The sequence below is a fragment of the Mobula hypostoma genome, chromosome 2 (assembly GCF_963921235.1).
Source record: "Mobula hypostoma chromosome 2, sMobHyp1.1, whole genome shotgun sequence".
Taxonomy (NCBI): Eukaryota; Metazoa; Chordata; class Chondrichthyes; order Myliobatiformes; family Myliobatidae; genus Mobula; species Mobula hypostoma.
Window position 1 is genome coordinate 69734392 of NC_086098.1, and position 19946 is coordinate 69754337.

The window sequence follows — 19946 nt, forward strand, 5'->3', positions numbered from 1 at the left end:
ACTGCTAGGGCTACTTCATGCCTTCTTTTAGCCCTCCTGTTTTCTCTGGCATTTCTTATCTCCATAAGCACCTCATTTGTTCCTACCTGCCTATAACTGTTATGCATCTCCTTTTTTTCTCTTAACCAGGGCTTCAATGTCTCTTGAAAACCAAGGTTCCCTACACTTGTTATATTTACCTTTGATTCTGACAGGCACATACAAGCTCTGTACTCTCAAAATTTCACTTTTGAAGGCCTCCCCCTTTCCAAATACACCTTTGCCAGAAAACAGCCTGTCCCATTCCACACTTGCCAGATCCTTTCTGATACCAGCAAAATTGGCCTTCCTCTAAATTAGAATCTCAACCTGCAGACCAGACCTATCTTTTTGCATACTTACTTTGAAACTAATGACATTATGACCACTAGATCAAAATGTTCTACACAAACTTCTGTGACTTGCTCTGTGTCATTCTCTAGTAGCAGATCAAGTATTGCACACTCTCTCTTTGGGATTTCTATATACTGATTAAGGAAACCTTCCAGAATACATTTGACAATCTCTATCCCATCAAGTCCTTTTACAGTATAGGAATCGCAGTCAATATTTGGAAAGTTAAAATCACTTCCGATAGCAACCTTATGTTTCCCTCAACAGTCTGCAATCTCTCCGCATATTTGCTCCTCTAAATTCATCAGACTGTTGGGTTGTCTGTAACATAACCCCATTAACTTGGTCATACCTTTCTTATTTCTCAGTTCCACCCATAACACCTCAATAGATGGAGCACTGTTGTGACATTTTCCCTGACTAGTAACACCACCCCTCCTCCTTTAATCCTCCTGCTCTGTCATGTCTAAAACAACGGAACCCAGAATAGTGAGCTGCCAGTCCTGCCCCTCCTGCAACCAAGTCTCACAAATGGCTAAAATATCATAACTCCAGCTGTTGATCTATGCCTGAGTTCATCCGCATTTCCTAGTTTCAGACTATCCAGTAATCACTGGATTATCAATGGGTCTTTTGCTTGGAAACCAGCACACTATCCATGTACCTCAGCAGTAATTCTGCATAAACTCAACTGTGTGAAACTCTTCACCTTTCTGAAATTTAATATCTAACCTATGATGGTATATTACAAATATCTCAGGTAAATGTTCATTTCTATAATGACTATTGTTATGCACTTTAGACTGCTAATGCCATTTCATCGTCACATGCGACAATTACCTTATGAACTTTACAAAGGATCTCGCAGAGGTTGTAAATCTTTTCAGCCCATAGCCAGTCCCGAATGCTGACCTGGAAAAATCAAACACAAACTGTTGATAATAAATTCTTTTTCAATGTAAAATGATGAATTAGCATTATGTGATTAAAATGGTGACTTCTTTGTACAGCCTTTGCAAATAATTTGTTATACTTGTTATATCAATTCACATTTTGTGCTCCAATTAATTACTGAAACATTATACCACCAGTTGCCAGGTAATGCCAAACGCTTCAGTGTTCTGATAGAACACGTCAGTGACAGCAGAGGCAAATTGTCAAGAGAATGTCACTTCACAGACAGACAATATCAATCTGTGAGCAAAGAGTGAGAAGTAGAAAGATTCTAATATAGTAATAGCCATATCCATATTTCAGTTTCAAAGTCACAACCTTGAGCATGAAACCAAAGAAACACCTTGTAAAATTTACGTGCAGTTTCTTCCAGTTTATTTAATTAACTGGTAAATTCCTCTGCTGTTCTGCCACAAACATTTCTAAGTTTCTAAACTTTTACATACCTTTTTTTAATAATTATTACCAGTTCAAAAAAAACTAAGTAATACACATTACTACTGAAAGGGCAGAATAAATGAAATACGTAAAGTTAGGACATTATCAGACAAATTGTAATGTCTCTCTTCTTCATAAGAACAAATCCAATAAAAGTAATTAGCATTAAAGGTGTAGTTAAGGCAGATTTTGCTGGAATTCACTGAAAATTCCAGTATTACTGACAATTCAACAGCAATAATCCAGGGTGGATTAAGATGTTGATTGAATTCCATGCAGATATCCTGAGGAGAGCTGCTCTGAGATCTTGCACCAGCTTGTACCTGGCACAGAATATGCGTTTAATCATGATAGTGGTGACTGTATGTCTACAAGAAAGTTATCAAACCAGATGAAGGGTCTTGACTAGGAACATCACCTCTCCATTTCCCTTCACTGAGTTCCTTCAGCATCTTGTCCGTTGTTCCAATTTCCAGTATCTGCAGCCTCTGTGTCTCCAATGGTAATTTTTATGTCTAGGAGAAAGGTACTTTATGTTTTTTATATTATTTGAGCTTGTGTTAATGTTTTTAATTTGTCAAGCTGCATCAAGCTCAGGCATGTGTGAAAGCGAGGATGGAGCTCCAGATCTGTCAAGGTAATACCAGCAGCAAAGCTGGATGGTACTTGAACATAACATTTAGCGATTGACAACCATCATGGAACAGGAGTAACATTGCTTCTTCATGGATTCTTTAAACAGGGTGATACAGAGATATCATCAAATGTTTGATGCCGTTACACAGCATAAACCTCTCAAATAAATGTGATGTGAACCGTGGTACACTGCTGATCATCTGTGTGTAGCAAAGATCCATCTCAGCACTTTAATGGTGCAGTTGACTGTCCTGCAATCTCATGTCTGATATCAATCCATGAGTACAGGGAACTGATCATTTTCCCTCTGGCATAGATCAACATTATGAGTTGCCTTGGTCAAGTCATATAGTCCCATGGTCATAATAGTGAATAAGGTGGCATAACTTTGTAACTTGATTCTTGACCAAATATTTGGAAGCTGTTCTTTACTTGTAAAACATTATTATATCTGTGGATAGCACAGAACCATATTCCTTGCATTCTTGGCTACCAGTTTAAGCAGTCCTCTGTGCCAAAAGCTTTCACTGGATTTTTTTTCATCTCCTAGGATATACAAAGCCGTACTTGGAGTACATTAATTAAAAGCTCTCTGAAGTTACAATATGGTGCAAGGTTTGAAATATTGTGGAAAATTGTTAGTTTGAGTTGGCTAGTTGGAAGTTTGGTTGATTGCCTACTTGGCACAACTTTTGTGGACATTTTGGCTCCAATTAAGAAGTCATCATTAGTGTGCAGTCAAGGGTTCACACTGATAATGGCTTCTCAATTGGAGCCGAAATATCTGCAAACATTTTGCTAAGTTTGCAATTCACCAAACTTCCACATGGTGCAAGGAATTTAAGTACGAGTTATTTGAGGAAACAACAAACAGGATAGACAAAGGAGAGCCAATAGATGTTGTTTACTTGGATTTCCAGAAGGCCTTTGATAAGGTGCCACACATGAAAGTTGCTAACATGGATAGCAGAGTGCCTGACTTGTAGGAAGCAAAATGTGTGAAAAAAGGGGGTCTTTTCTGGTTGTCTGCTGGTGACTAAGGGTGTTCTGCAGGGTTTGGTGTTAGGACTGCTTGCTTTCATGTTATATGTTAATGATTTGGATGACAGAATTGATGGCTTTGTGGCCAAGTTTGCAGATGATATGAACATAGATGGAGGAGCAGGTAGTGTTGATGGAGTCTGCAGAAGGACTTAGACCATATTTGGAGAATGGGCAAAGAAGTGGCGGATGCAATATACTGTAAGGAAGTGTATGATTATGCACTTTGGTAGAAAGAATAAAGGCGTAGACTATTTTCTAAATGGGGAGACAATTCTAAAACCAGAGGTGCAAAGGGACTTCAGAGTCCTCATGCAGCATTCCCTACAGATTAACTTCCAGGTTGAGTCAGTGGTAAGGAAGGCAAATGCAATGTTAGCATTCATTTTGAGAGGACTAGAATATAAAAACCAGGATGTAATTCTGAGACTTTATAAGGCATTGGTCAGGCTGCAAAGAGTATCATGAGCAGTTTTGGGCCCCTATTTAAGATGTGCGGGCATTGAAGAGGCTCCAGAGGAAGTTCGTGAGAATGATTCCAGGAATGGAAGTCTTAATATATGAGGTGTGTTTAATGGCTTTGGCCCTGTACTCAATGGAGTTTAGATACATGAGGAGGAAACTCATTGAAACCTATTACATACAGAAAGGCCTACATACAGTGGATTTGAATTTGGGGGAGTCTGAAACCAGAGGGTAGAGCATCAGAATAAAGGGACGTCCATTTAGAACAGAGAAGAGGAGAAATTTCTTTAGCCAGAGGGTAGTGAAACTGTGGAATTCATTGCCACAGATGATTGTGGAGGACAACTTATTGGGTATATTTAAACTAGAGGCTGATTAGGTTCTTGAATAATCAGGGTGTCAAAGGTTAAGGAGAATGGGGGTTGAGAGGGATATTCAATCAGCCATGATGGAATGGCAGAGCAGACACAATGGGCTAAATGGCCTTATTCTGCTCCTATGTCTTATGGTCTAAAATGAATTCACCCATAGTTTCTTTTGGCTTTGGATTGTTCACAGCTAATTTATAATTCTTTAACATGTCACACAGGTGTAGGTTGAAGTATTTCTCCAGCCTCCTTGACCTTGAACCACCATTTTATTTAGTTCCTGTCAATATAATATCACATTACTCTCAATTCCTGCTTGTTTTACTCAGCTACTTCCATTGCTTAGAAAATTTAATGGGCTTCTTTAATTTTACTCTAAAGATCATCAGGTGATGCTAAGTGTTACTATGTCACAATTAAAAGCAGCTGCATGTATCTCCCCTATATTCTTTCAATCAGAGCTGTGGGATTTATGTAAAATGGGCCCACACTTAGCTGAGAGATTAAGGCTTTGAGGCCCATTTACTGACAAATTTTATCATTTACTCTTCCTCAGAGATTTTGTACATCCTATGAGATAGTGTCCCTTGAACACTACCTCACTTGTTTAATATATATTACTTCTGTTTTTTGCACAATTTTAATCTATTCCATATACGAATACCATGATTTATTTATTTATTTTTTCTTCTATATTATGTATTGCATTGAACTGCTGCTGTTAAGGTAACAAATTTTACAACACATACCGGTGTTAATAAACCTGATTCTGATTCTGAGATGAAACTGTGACTTTCAAAGGTGAAGATAGATTCTTCTCTCACAACTTCTTTTCCTTCCTTGTTCCAAAATTTCTAAACTTGTCAGTATTCTTAAAATACCTAAGGAGCTTGGGTACTATTGGAATGCAGGTAGATGCTATTTGCAAATACACTTACGAGGCAGGGAATCACTGAGCAACATGATTATTTAAAATCTAACAAGGGATGCATATAACCTCCTCACATAACCACATGCAAATCGACCACAGATTCTAAAGAAAAACAAAACTATGAAAATCATGCAAGCTTTTATGTTTTATCTTGTTTATATATCTGTCACTTTCAATGAGTAAGCAAGGCACAAATGATTAAAAAAAAACAAAGCTTGCAGTAATTAATATTTCCTTGAAATCAGAACAAAGAACTTTCGGCCACAGTTTTAATGTAGGAAGCTCCTACATTGAGCAAGCTCCTACAAGAACAAACTCCATGGAACAAGAGAGCTGTCATCTTACACCATCAGTAACTGGGATGCTGACCTCAAGTATCGTCTTTGTGAAATCTGCATATTCTCAAAAAGATGTTCTCATTAAATTTTAAAGTGAACCTGTAGAATTTAGTGGGAGCTTGGAACTGAACCCTGGTCAGTTTAAAGGGAAAAGCAAATGGAACTGTGAGGAGTTTAGCTTGTAGGTTTCACAGGCTGAAACATACCAGCAATCCACACCCTGACAAAATGCATGAGCTTGTGGATAGAACGAATTTAGTTTTCTAATGAGTAAGCCAGAGGCCAAACCATCATGTTCTCTTCTCACACTGCCATCAGGAAAGAGGTACAGGAGCCTTAGTTAGGTCTTACACCACAAGGTTCAGCAGTGGTTATTGTTCCCTCAACCATCAGGCTCCTGAACCAGAGGGGACAACTTCATTCAACCCAACAGATTCCACAACATTTGGACTCACTTTCAAGGACTCTACAACTCATGTTCTCAATACTATCTACTTATTCAGTTTTTCTTTTTGTATTTGCTCAGTTTTTTTTTAAATCTTTGTACATTGGTTGTTTGTATGCAACTTTCATTGATTCTATTGTGTTTCTTTGTAATTACTGTGAATGCCTGCAAGAAAATGAATCTCAGGGTAGTATTTGGTGAAGTATATGTATTTTGTTAATAAATTTGCTTTGAATTTTGAGCTTTCACTGGGACTTCTAAACATTCGTATACCAAATTATCAGAGCTTTCCTGTAATTTGTTCTTTATGTTAATAGATAAATATATTATTCTGGACACTGAAACATCCAATTTCTTTTTCTTTGAAGAATTTCTGTGCCACTTTCGAAGCCCAGAAGAGAGTAAATTGGGGTTGTCACATATAGTGGTAATGCAGGCAATGCAGCAGTTTCACAGCTCCTGGGTTTAATTCTGACCTCAGATACTATCTGTACAGAGTTTGCACATTCTTCCTGGGACCATGTAGGTTCCCCCAGATGCTTTGGTTTTCTCTAGCGCCTCAAATGTTGGATATAATCTGCAAAGATGGTGCTGCTGAGACAATGCGATGCTTTGCAAGCAGCAAACAAAATGACCAAAAATTCTACTAGATATACTTTATCAAGACTATGATCAATGCAATCTATAGCCTGGGAAGTGTGCTTTAAAGCCATCTGTATAACGTGGCATTTTTGTGGTATTCTGAAATATTTGGAGACCTGGATTTTCAAGAATGCAGGTATGGATGCAGCAACCACAGCTGGAGTGGACGGTACCTGACTGAATGCTCGGGCTGGACTGTAGAGGCAGAGCCCAGACCCGAGAACGGATAGTGAACCAATGTTTGGCTGATTTAAGCAGTGAGCCAGAATAAAAAGATTAATGCATCAAGGCCAAGGGTAGAGGATGAACCAGTGTTCAGCTTGCTACCCCAGGAAGCTTTACTCACTTTAGCAGTGAAATGGCTCTGCAGCTGTGGCCTGTAGTCATCACCATTCGCCTCAGTGTTGAACCTGTCTCTGCAGCTGTGGCCTACAGCCATCAATCTCCTGGACCGCTGTAGCACTGAACTGGCTATGTGGCTGTGGGCTTAAGGCTGATTTATACCTGTGCATACTAGCTTACGCCGTAGCCTACGCAAGTGGGCTACGCTGTTGTGAGAATTTATACTTGTGCATTGGTGTGTCTGCGTCGCTCTGCAATTCACTGCCGAAACGCTAGTTGGCAGTGGGGTTGCTATGCCACTGTGTTGAGTTTCTTCGTGTTGAAACTCAACATGAAGAAACTCAAACTTCAAACAATGATGACTGAAACTGAAGGAGGGTGAATTTTCTGTGTTTGTCCAGCCACTGAGAGACATGGACGAGGAAATGCATTTCAAATATTTTCAGATGTTGGCAGGTGGATTTGACGATTTGATTCATCGTCTCCAACCATTTATTTTGCATCAGTGCACGTACAGTATACTCTGAGACTGGCAATCACCATTCGAGTTTTAGCTTCAGGTAGAAGTCAACAGGCTGTAGCAGCTAGCTACAAACTGGCGCCAAGCACAGGGTCCTCCATAATTTCGGAGGTCTGTAAAGCTTTATGGAAAGCATTACAGCCAGAGTTCCCTCCCTGCCCTTCAGTCGCCCAATGGGAAGCTACTGCAGCGTAGGAGGAAATGCGATGCTACCAAGCGGACCAATCACAGTTGTTGTGGTCTGCGTCGCCGCGATGCGTAGCTACATTTTTGGGGAGGTGCGCGTCAGGCTACCGTGTAGGGTTCAGTGTAGGGTACGCGGCTACGCCGTACCTACAGCATTGATTTGACGCACAAGTATAAATTCGCCTTTAGTTAAGGGACTCTGAAGTTCAAGTTCTGTGGATTGTTTGCTTTTTTTCATTGTTTGCATAATTTGTTCTTTCTTTGTTCACACATTGGATGTATAACTGTCTTTGTGGTGTGGGGTTTTTCATAAGTCTTATGATGTTTCTTTGTTTTGTGACAAGAAGATGAATTTCAAGATTGTATATGACAGATATAGTTTAATAATAAATGTACTTTGAACTTTGACGATCTACTACCTCATGAGTTAATTGGCTACTGCAAGTTACTGTTAGAGTAGTGGTAGAAGGGGCTGGCCATTGTTAATGAGCTATCGGATAATAAGAGGTGGAATGAGATTGCTCTTTGAGTTGGCGTAGAATAACTGTTTCTTTATTGCCATGGCGAAAAAATCTAGGAAAAAATCAGGAAATCTGAAAGACTCAGTTTGATAATGCAACACTTCATTATATTGTACACAGGTATCGGTGGCACTGACAACTTTCCTTTCCTGCTGCAAGGCTTTGATGATAAAGTGTTTAACATTATACATCTAAAATCCAAGGTAAGTTAGAATTTTTATGAATTCTCATGCCTTCAGTAGACTACAAAGAAAGCAGTTCCTCTTTCATCCTAGAATGCTACTAGACCAAATATTTAGCTTATTAGATCAAGGTTGGGTTGAGGAGTGACATATACCGATTGGATTTATCATTGAATCGAAGAACTAAAGAAACATTTCAAAAGTGCTTGAAATGTAATAGGACAATAGAGCAGAAATACAAATTATAAGTTTTAGCTGCTGCAAAGTGATTGCTTATATCTCCAAAGATAACAAAATTACAAGGGAAATAAGGGAAAAGCGAAAAAAGGAAGCTTTCTTTTCAGAGTGCTATATTTTACTCCATAGCAACTGAGCTAATTTGGCACCTTTGATCTTTCACCAAAGACTTTAGATCTTCAGTGCTTTGAGGATTAAAGTAACTGAAAGTTTTTCCCAAGTTTTCCATCCTGTCAAATTTTCAGTGACCTAATTGCATAAGATATGAATAGTGGTAATCATCACTTTTCTGTTACACAGACTTAAGCTTTACTTCCATTATAGCACAGCCTCCTCACTAATCAACACAGTGAACATCAAGGCTGCACGCTTGGCCCCCAGCTCTGCTCTCCACATACACAGCACAGTGTGGCTAAGCACCATTTCAGACCTTTCTTCAAATTTGCCAACGATACTGCTGCTGTTTGACAAATCATAGATGGCAGTGAGTCAGCTTAACGGCATGAGCTGGGACATCTGGTTGAGTGGTATCACAATAAACGTTTGCACAAAATCAGCAAAGCTAAAGAGCTGATTGTTCACTTCAGGAAAGGGAAAGTGGCGGGGGGGGGTGAACATTCACCAGTCTACATTGAGGAATTAGCAATGGAGATTCGGCAGCTTTAAATACCTGGATGTTAACATATTAGCCACCTACCTTGGCCCAGCATGTTGATGTGTTCATCAGGAAAGTGTACCAGCATCTTTTTGAATTACTTACTTAATTTACTTTTTTGTATATGTTGTAATTGTAATTTATGTTTTTTATTGTTATGTACTCATCAAACTTGATATTTGATGGAAAAAATGGACTTCAGGCTCTGGATAATGGCAAGTAGACAGATAAAGTGACAGACATGATGTCAGTCTGCTGAAAAAGCAATAGATTGCTTGGGTATGCTGTTTTGTCAATCTAGCAACTTCCCTGTAAATGCTGAGATGCATAGTGAACTGAGAAGGAGAAAGCCATAACCCTCCATCTGATGATGAATATTGAGTACAGTACATGAAAGAACACCTTACATTCTGACATCAATAATAATTACTGACATCAGCAAAGGTAATATTGCTGTAATGTTGGTGGACTTTGAATTTTGGAACATACGGAAAATTATTTCATTTCAGAATAAACTATAACTTCTCATTTAGGTTTGGAATCACTTTCAAAGCCAGACAATTTAGGATTCTATTTATTCAAAGCCTATTAGCCTAAAACAATTGACTATAGCTCAGTGTATAACATTTTCATTCCTATATTTCTGATCAAAAAGCTCCAGAACCTGGGCCTCTGTACTTTCTTCAGCAAATGGCAATCAACACCGGTGCACCTCAGGGATGTGTGCTTAGCCCACTGCCCTACTCTCTCTACTCCCAGGTAGAGAGAGCACAGCTCAAGTGTCATCTTTAAATTTGCTGACAATACAACTATTGTTAGCAGAATTTCAGATGGTGACGAGATGGTGTACAGGAGCAAGAAATATTGGCTACTTGAGTGGTGCTGCACCCTCGGACTTGCACTCAATGTCAGTAAGACTGAGGAACTGATTGTCAACTTCAGAAAGGGTAAGACGAGGAAATCCACACTAGTCCTCATAGAGTGATCAGAAGTGGAAAGAGTGAGCAATAAGTTTTAGAGTGTTGTAAACTTAGTCAGCTCCATCATAGACACTAAACTCCAGAGTATCCAAGACATCTTCAAGGAACAATGCCTCAGAAAGGCAGCATCCATCATTAAGGACACCCTCACCCAAGTTATGACTTGTTCTCATTGCTATTATCAGGAAGGAGGTACAGAAGCTTGAAAGCACACACTCAATGATTCAGGAACAGCTTTTTCCCCTCCACCATACAATTTCTGGATGAACGTTTAACCCAGGAACATCACCCTGCCTTGTGCAGCTAGATTCTGGACTTCCTGTCAGATTGCCAGTAAGTGGTAAGAGTGGGCTCCCTCACCTCTGCCCCTCTGACCCTCAACACAGGAGCCCTCGAGGGCTGTATCCTTTACTCTGTACACCCATGACTGTGTCGCCACCCACAGCTCCAAACTGCTGATTAAATTCACAGATGATACTATATTGATCGGCCTTATCTCAAAAAATAACAAGGCAGTTTACAGAGAAGTCATCACTCTGACTGAGTGATGTAAAGAAAACAACTCCTCTCTCAATATCATAAAAACAAAGGGGCTGGTTGTGGACTACTGGAGGAAAAGAGACAGACTAACCCCTCTTGACATCAATGGATCTGGGGTTGAGATGGTAAACAGCTTCAAGTTCATTGGTATACACATCACTGAGGATCTCATGAGGTCTGTATCTACTGGCTGTGTGGTGAAAAAAGCACAACAGCACTTCTTTCACCACAAGCGGCTGAAGAAGCTTTGTATGAGTCCCCAAATCCTTAGGACTTCCTACAGGGGCACAATTGAGAGCATCCTGACCGGCTGTTTCACTGTCTGGTATGGGAACTGTACTTCCCTCAATCACAGCGCTCTGCAGAGAGTGGTGAGGACAGCCCAGCACATCTATGAATGTGAACCTCCCACTATTCAGGACATTTATATTGACAGGAGCATAAAAAGGGCTCAAAGGATTATTGGGGACCCAAGTCACCCCAATCACAAACTGTTCCAACTGCTACCATCTGGGATTGGTACCGCAGCATTAAATCCAGGATCAACAGTCTCCGGGACAGCTTCTTCCAATTAAAATATTTTATATATTTATATATATTTACTGTAATTAATGTTCTTCCTATTATTATGTATTGCATTGTATTGCTGTTGCAAAGACAACAAATTTCATGAAATATGCCAGACCTATTACACCTGATCTTGAACTTCATTGATACTTTTTGCGTTTCACAATTAAAATAGATATTAAATGAAATAAAGCCTAAAATAAGCAAAGAAAAAATGTGAGTAATTACAACAAAAGGAATGCAATTATAGAGAAAAATATCCCGTTATCCCTTGTTAATTTAGAGATACTTTAGCTGATTTGAAACTTCAGGCCTCAGACTGACCCTCATGACATGTGTATTGATCTGGTAAGCAATTAAATTTAACTTTCTTAATATTGTTCAAGCTGTTCCATTGTTCATTTGTGGGATAATTAAACTAATTTCTCTGTTTTTTTTAAAGTTAAGGCATCACCTCCCAAGAAGCTAAAACAAATCCAGCAATTTGCAAGCCTACCAGTGATTAACAAACTCCACGCGTCTTAAACAGAAGACACTCGGCAGATGCTGAAAATCTTGAGCAACACACACAAAGTGCTAGCGGAACTCAGCAAATCAAGCAGCATCTATGAAGGGTATAGGCAGCTGAAATTTCAGGGCAAGACCGTTCATCAGGACTGGAACAGAGGGGCCATAAACTGGAATAAGAAGATGGGGGAGGGGAAGGAGTAAAAGCTGGAAGCTGATAGGTGAAACCAGGTAAGAGGGAAGAAGGGTAGGTGGAAGAGAGGGGAGGTAGTAAGAAGCTGGTGGGTAACAGGTGATAGGGATGAAGGGCTGAAGAGGAAGGAATCTCATAGGAAAGAACAGTGGACCATGGAAGAAATGGAAGGAGGAGAGGCACCAGACGGAGGTGAAGTGCAGGTGAGAAGAGAAGGAGGGAGAGGAAAATCAAAATAGGAAATGGGGAAAGAGAGAAAGGTGAGAGGGAGAAATTCCCAGAAGTTAGAGAAATCAATGGTCATGCCATCAAGTTGGAGGCTACCCAGTCCCCCTGTAGTACATAGACTTTAATTAATGCAATTGGCCTAGATAGATGGCCATGTGGAAGCCTCAGCAGCAAAACTTCTCCTGAACCCTGTGTCATCTGGAAAAGCATCAGTCCAGCCTTGTTGTCTGTTACTTCTTTTAAATTCAGATAATAAGGCAGATGTAAACATAATTTATAATGGAGAATTTTGCATGCTGTTATGAATATTGAAGTTCATATGATCAGGTAAACTAAATTAAGTATCATAACAACTTTGAATTTCATTATATATTTGCTTTTGAAAAAGCAATTTTGGTTTAAGGACAACCAAGGCAACTTATCATGTAATGCATCAAATTCTGTTGTAGAAACAACATAGTACAGTTAATGACAAATTGATCAGGATTTTGTGATCAGCAGTGAAGCAAAATCTTTTAAGTCAGAAATAAGAGTACTCTTCTACTGGGCCAAAGATGACACCTGATGTGATGAAATAGTACCAGAGCACAAATACTTTGCTCTTGAAAGCCTTGTTATTCAATAAGAGCGAGGAAAATTAAAGATGTGTAGCCAATACTTAGCGAATTGATTACATACTACAACATACATAGAATGAAGAATTTAGAATGACTCTTCAGCCCACAATGTTGTGCCAACCTATAGAAACCTAACTCATAATCAATTCTCACCTTTTTCTCCATCACACCTAATAACCATTCATTTTTCCTACATCCATGTGTATATCAAAGATATTTTAAATGCTCTAATTGCATCAGGCTCTATCACCAGCTCCAGCAACTGCCATTCTCTGCTTCTATATAAAAAAATCTAATATCTCCACTAAACTTTCTTCCACGCACTTTAAAATAATGTCCTCTGGCATTGTCACACTGGGAAAAATGTGCTGGCTGTTCACTCTATTCAAAGTTCAGAGTTCAAAGTAAATCTATTATCAAAGTACACATATATCACCTTATACATTACTGAGATTAATTTTCTTATTGATAATCTCAATAAATCCATAATAGAATAATAACCATAACAGAATCAAAGAAAGACCACGCCATCTTGGGCATTCAACTAGTGTGCAAAAGATGACAAACTGTGCAAATACAAAAAGAAAAAATAATAATAAATAAATGGACAATAAATATCAAGATCATAAGATGAAGAGTCCTCAAAACTGAGTCCATCAGTGGTGGGAACATTTTAATGATGGGGCAAGTGAAGTTGACTGATGTTGGTTCAAGAGCCTGATGGTCATGGGGTGGTATCTGTTCCTGAACCTGGTGGTGTGAATCTTGAGGCTCCTGTACCTTCTTCCTGATGGCAGCAGCGAAAAGAGTTGGTTGTGGGAGTCCCCGATGATGGGTGCTACTTTCCTGTGACAATGTTTCATGTAGATGTGCTCAATGGTGGGGAGGGCTTTACCTGTGATCCACTGGACAGTATCCATTGCTTTTTGGAGAAGTTTCTATTCAAGGGCATTGATGCGTCCATACCAGGCTGTGATGCAGCCAGTCAATATACTGTCCACCACACATCCATAGAAGTTTGTCAAAGTTTTAGATATTATGCCAAATCTCTGAAAACACCTAAGGAAGTAAAGGTGCTGCCATGTTTTCTTCATGATTGCACTTATGTGGTGGGCCCAGGACAGGTCGTCTGAAATAATAACACTGAGGAATTTAGAGCTGCTGACTCTCTCCACCTCTGACCCTCCAATGAAGATTGGCTTATGGACCTCGAGTTTCCTTCCCCTAATCAGCTACTTGATTTTCTTGACATTATGGTTATGGCACCACTCAGCCAGATTTTCAATCTCCCCCCTATATGCTGATTCATCACCACCTTTGATTCAACCTATAACAGTGGTGTTGTCTACAAACTTGAATAAGGTCCACATAATCTTATACCCCTCTATCAAGTTGTCTCTCATCCTTTGATTCAAAGAGAAAAGCCCTTCGTGCTTTTGTGGATTGAAGTCGAACTGTCACTTCTCTACTCAACACTGTCTATATCACCTTGTAATCTATGACAACCTTCTATACTATCCACAACACCTCCAACCTTTATGTTATCTGCAAACTTAGTAACCCACCTCTCCATTTTCTTATCCAAGTTATTTATAAAAATCACAAGGACAGATCACTATGGAACACCACTAGTCATTGACTACCAACTACCACCCTCTAACTTTTGTAGGCAAGCCAGTTCCGAATCGATGCAACCAAGTTCCTGTATGTCCAATGCCTCATTTTCTATTAAATGTCTGGAAATAAGGTCTTGAGTACTTGGAAGCTTGGTTGAAATGTGATTACATTAACCATACATATCAAGCTTAATTTAAAACCACACAAAGAAGTTATCTTGTTCAATTTAAAGAAATCTCTAAAGCAGAGTATAAACAAAAACATTATTTTTTAACAGCTGATATATTATAAAAGAGCTATTAACTCTTACCGGTGGAGTATTGAAAATGTGAAGCGATGAACCTTTCAGTCCCAGAAACTTGTACTTGTAAAGCTGATTGGAATCAGATCCCAGTAGCCTCTCACTCACCCACCCCATGTGAATTATCTGCAGAGGAAAACCTTAGAAAATTGAAAAATCAATCCTCAAAATCAAAACGCTGCTCTTTTATGATTCCTGCACACAAAGCTATTATTTTTACAATGAAACTTCAAGGACGCTGTTCCAAGCATAATGTCTAAATCAACCAGAAAAGGTTGCAGTGGATTTTCTACTCTTAAAGCTGCTCAGAGTGGAATGATGGGGATTTAATTCCAATTTGAAATGACAGCCTCTCTTGCCTCAAAGAAGCAATCAGGATAGTCCAGACAAGTTAAGTTCCAAATACTCAACAGGTTTGGCTGCTTAAAATATGGGAGCATTCAGGTGGGCAGATCCAAAGTCACCTTGTAAACTTTCTGCTTTCTCCCCACAAAGAGATCACCAGCAGAAACTTCAGGATATCTAAACAGTTTTGATAAAAGCTATGGAAATAACAAAGTATGAACTGAGATTGGCTTTTCGCCTTTCTCTGAATACAGAAGCTGAAACATAGACATTGATTGTCAGAATGGGAATTGGAAGTCAAATCAAAATGTGTAGCCACTGGGGGATCCTGCCTTTTGCAGAGGACAAAGCGAGGGTGCTCGACGAAGCAGTCCTGGAATCTGCCTGCAGCCTCCTCAGACATTCCCATTCTGGTATGTACGTCCATGGCTCTTCTGCTGCCATGATGAGACCAAGCTTAGTCTGGAGGAGCAACAACCTATATTCTGTCTGGGTAGCCTCCTAGCTGATGGCATGAATATTAATTTTTCTAACTTCCAGTAATTTCTCCTCCCTCACTCTCATTCTGGTTACAATCTCACGCTCTTCTCCTCTCCTACCCATAAACATCCTCCTGCTTCCCCTCCTCTATCCCTTTCTTTCACAGTCCACTGTCCCTTCCTATTAAATCACTTCTTATTCAGTCTTTACCTCTTCCATCTATCCAGTTCCAAATTCTTACTTCATCCACCTTCCCCACCCAACCACGTGTCACTTACCTATCACATGCCAGCTTGTACTACTCCCCTCTCCCCACCTTCCCACTGGGTTTCTGCCCCCAGCTTTTCCAGTCCTGATGAGGGGAACAGCCCGAAACATTGAAGGGTTATTCCCCTTCATAGATGCTGCCTGATTCACTGAGTTCCTCCAGAATTTTGTGTGCGTTGCTCAAAATTACACTACCAGCTGAATCTTTTATGCTTAAAATAAGCTGAAATAACTGTTTTAGTCAAAGTGTTGATCACCCATTTTTAATAAAAATATTAATATTTTCATTGTTTCATAAAAGTGGTAGCAATTTTACTTGAATGAAGAGTGTCTGGTCAGGTCGTTCCTTTTGGTACACTTATCATAATCATAAGATCATAAGATATAGGTGCAGAATTAGACCATTTGGCCCATCAGGTCTGCTCTGCCATTTCATCATGACTATCCAGTTTCCCTCTCACTGCCTTCTCCTGCTTTCTCCTCCAATCTCTTGTTTTCACCCCGTATCCCTTCGTGCCCTGACAAATCAAGAATCTATCAACCTCTGCCTTAAATATACTATATATGAAGACTTGGGCTTCACAGCTGCCTGTGGCAATGAATTTCACAGATTCAGCACCCTTGGTTAAAGAAATTCCTCCTCAACTCCATTTGAAAAAGATGCCCCTTTATTCTGAGGCTGTCTCATCTGGTCCTAGACTTTTCCACCATATCCTCTCCACATCCACTCTGTCAAGGCCTTTCACCATTCAATAAGTTTTAATGAGGTCACTCCTCTTTCTTTTGAGTTATACTGAATGGAGGCCCAGAGCCAACCACATGTCACTTCATAAGTCAAGCCATTCAATCCTGGAATCATTTTTGTGAACCTCCTTTGAACCCTCTCCAGTTTCAGCACATCTTTTGCAAGATAAGGAGCCCAAAACTGCTCACAATACTCCAAGAGAGGCCTCACTGTGCTTTATAAAGTCTCAACATTACATCTTTGCTTTTATATTCTAGTTCTCTTAAAAGAATGCTAACACTGCATTTCCTTCCTCACCACAGAGTCAACCTGCAAATTAACCTTCAGGGAATCCTGCACGATTCCCAAGCCCCTTGGCATATCAGATTTTTGTATTTTCTCTCATTTAAAAAATAGTCAACCCTTCCATTTCTTCTCACAAAATATACCATACACTTCCTGACACTATATTCCATCTGCCACTTCTTTGCCCATTCTCCTAATCTATTTAAGTCCTCCTTCTATAGCCTCTCTTCCTCTCATGGTTGTGTCATCTTGTCTTTGGAATATTTATATATCCTGTGCCTTCCAAACTGCTTCCAGAAATTTCAGACATTGTTGCTCTGCAGATATCCCTGCCGGTGTTCTTTTCCAATCAATTCTGGACAACTCCAGAATTGCCTCTTGCCTCTATAATTCCCTTTACTCCTCTGAAATACTGATACGTCTGACTTTACCTTCTCCTTCTTAAATTTCAGGGTGAATTTGATCATATAGTTATTGAGCCTACTAGGAAATCAGCTATCCTGGACTGGGTGTTTTGTTATGAACCGGAAGTGATTAGGGAGCTTAAAGTAAAAGATCACAATATGATTGAGTTCAGCCTGATATTTGATAGAGAGAAAGTAAAGACTGAGGTAGCAGTATTTTAGTGGAGTAAAGGAAATTATAGTGGTATGAGAGAGGAGTTGGTCAAAGTAAATTGGAAGGAAATGCTGGCAGGGATGACAGCAGAAGAGCAATGGTGTGAGTTTCTGGGAAAAAATTAGGAAGGTGCAGGACAGATGTATTCCAAAAATGATGAAATACTCAAATGATAAAATACTGAAACCATGGCTGACAATGGAAGTCAAAGCTATTGTAAAAGCAAAAGAAAGGGCATACAACAAAGCAAAAATTAGTGGGAAGATAGAGGATTGGGAAGTTTTTAAAAACCTATAGAAAGCTAATAAAAATCATTAGAAAGGAAAAGATGAAAATATGAAAACAAACAGGAGGAAATACGAAAGCAAGCTAGCAAACAATATCAAAATGGATAGTAAAAGATTTTTCAATTATGTAAAGAATAGAAGAGAGATGAGAGTGGATATAGGACCACTAGAAAATGAGGCTGGAGAAATAATAACGGGGACCAAGGGAACAGCAGATGAACTAAATGAGTATTTTGCATCAGTCTTCACTTTGGAAGACAACATCGGTGTGCCAGATGTTAAAAGGTGTGAAGGAAGAGAAGTGAGTGCAGTTACTATTACAAGGGAGAAGGGGCTCAAAATGCTGAAAGACCTAAAGGTACATAAATCACCCAGACGAGATGGAATGCACCTTAGGGTTCTGAAAGAGGTAGCAATAGAGATTATGGGGGCATTAGTAATGATCTTTCAAAAATCACTTGACTCTGGAATGTTGCCAGAGGACTGGAAAATTGCAAATGTCACTTCACTCTTTTAGAAAGGAGGAAGGCAGCAGAAAGGTAATTATTGACTGGTTAGCCTGACCTGAATGGTTGTTAAGATGTAAGAGTCAATTGTTAAGGATGAGGTGATGGAGTACTTGGTCACACAGGATAAGATAAGACAAAGTCAGCATGGTTTCCTGAAAGGAAAGTCTTGCCTGACAAACCTGTAGGAGGCAGCGAATGGGAATAAAAGGATCCTTTTCTGGTTGGCTGCCAGTAACTAGTGGTGTTCCATAGGGATCGGTGTTGGGGCTGCTTCTTTTTATGTTGTATATCAATGATTTAGATGATGGAATAGATAGCTTTGCTGAAAGGGTTACAGATGATACAAAGATTGGTGGAGAGGTAGGTAGTGTTGAGGAAACAGGTAGGCTGCAGAGGGACTTAGACGGATTAGGAAAATGGGCAATAGAGTGGCAAATGAATACAATGTTGGAAAATGCATGGTCGTGACTTAGGTAATATAAATAAAAGTGCATATTATTTTCTAAATGGCAGAAAATCCAAAAATCTGAGATGCAAAGGGACTTGGCAGTGTTTATGCAGAATACCCTAAACATTAACTTGAAGATAGAGTTGGTGGTGAGGAAGGCAAATGCAACGTTAGCATTCAATTCAAGAGGTCTAGAAAACAAGAGCGGGGATGTGATGCTGAGGCTTTATAATGCACTTGTGAGGCCTCACCTTGAGTATTATAAACATTGCTTTGGTCTCCTCATTTGAGGAAAGATGTATTGGAAATGGAGAGGGTCCAGAGGAGGTTAACAAGGACGATTCTGGGAAAGAAAGGGTTATCATACGAAGAACATTTGATGGCTCTGGGTCTGTACTCACTGGAATTTAGAAGGATTAGGAGGGATCTCATTGAAACCTTTCCAATGTTGAAAGGCTTAGACAGTGTAGATGTGGAAAGGATGTTTCTCATGGTGGGGGAGCCTAAGACAAGAGGGTGCAGCCTTGGGATAAAGGGATGCCCATTTAAAAACAGAGATTTGGAGAAATTTCTTTAGCCAGAGAGTGGGGAATTTGTGGAATTTGTTACCACAGGCAGCTGTGGAAGCCAGATCATTGGGCGTATTTAAGGCAAAGCTTGTTAGGTTCTTGATTGGACTTGCATCAAAGGTTACAGGGAAAAGGTCAGGGAGTGGGGCTCAGGAGGCGATAAAAGGATCAGCCATGACTGAATGGTGGAGCAGACTCGATGGGACAAATGGCCTAATTCTGCTCCTATGTCTTCTGGTCTTATTATGATCATTAGCCCCAAAGTTTTCTTTTACCTTGAGCTCATTGATCAATTCTAGTTCATTATACAACACCCAATCCAGAATAGCTGATGCCCCCTACTGGTCTCAAACACGAGCTGCTCTGAAAAGCCATCTTGTAGGCATTCCAAAAATTCCCCTCTTGGAATCCAGCACCAAGCTGATTTCCCTAATCTTCCTGCATATTGAAATACCCCATGACTGTTGTAGCATTGCCCTTTTGGGATGCATTTTCTATCTCCCATTGTAGTTTGTAGACCACGTCCTTACTATTATTTTGGGGGGGGGGGGGTGTTGTATATAACTCCCA

General features: G+C 39.7%; 1 protein-coding gene across 1 annotated transcript in view; it reads right to left on the reverse strand.

Moving 5' to 3' along the window:
• sntg2 (syntrophin, gamma 2) overlaps window positions 1-19946 on the reverse strand; it is a 357770-nt gene that overhangs the window by 44145 nt on the left and 293679 nt on the right. The window contains exons 14-15 of the mRNA XM_063068605.1: window positions 14833-14949; window positions 1213-1284 (exon numbers count right to left, since the gene is read on the reverse strand). Coding sequence (XP_062924675.1) covers window positions 1213-1284; window positions 14833-14949 — 189 coding nt within the window. The remainder of the gene's footprint in view (window positions 1-1212; window positions 1285-14832; window positions 14950-19946) is intronic.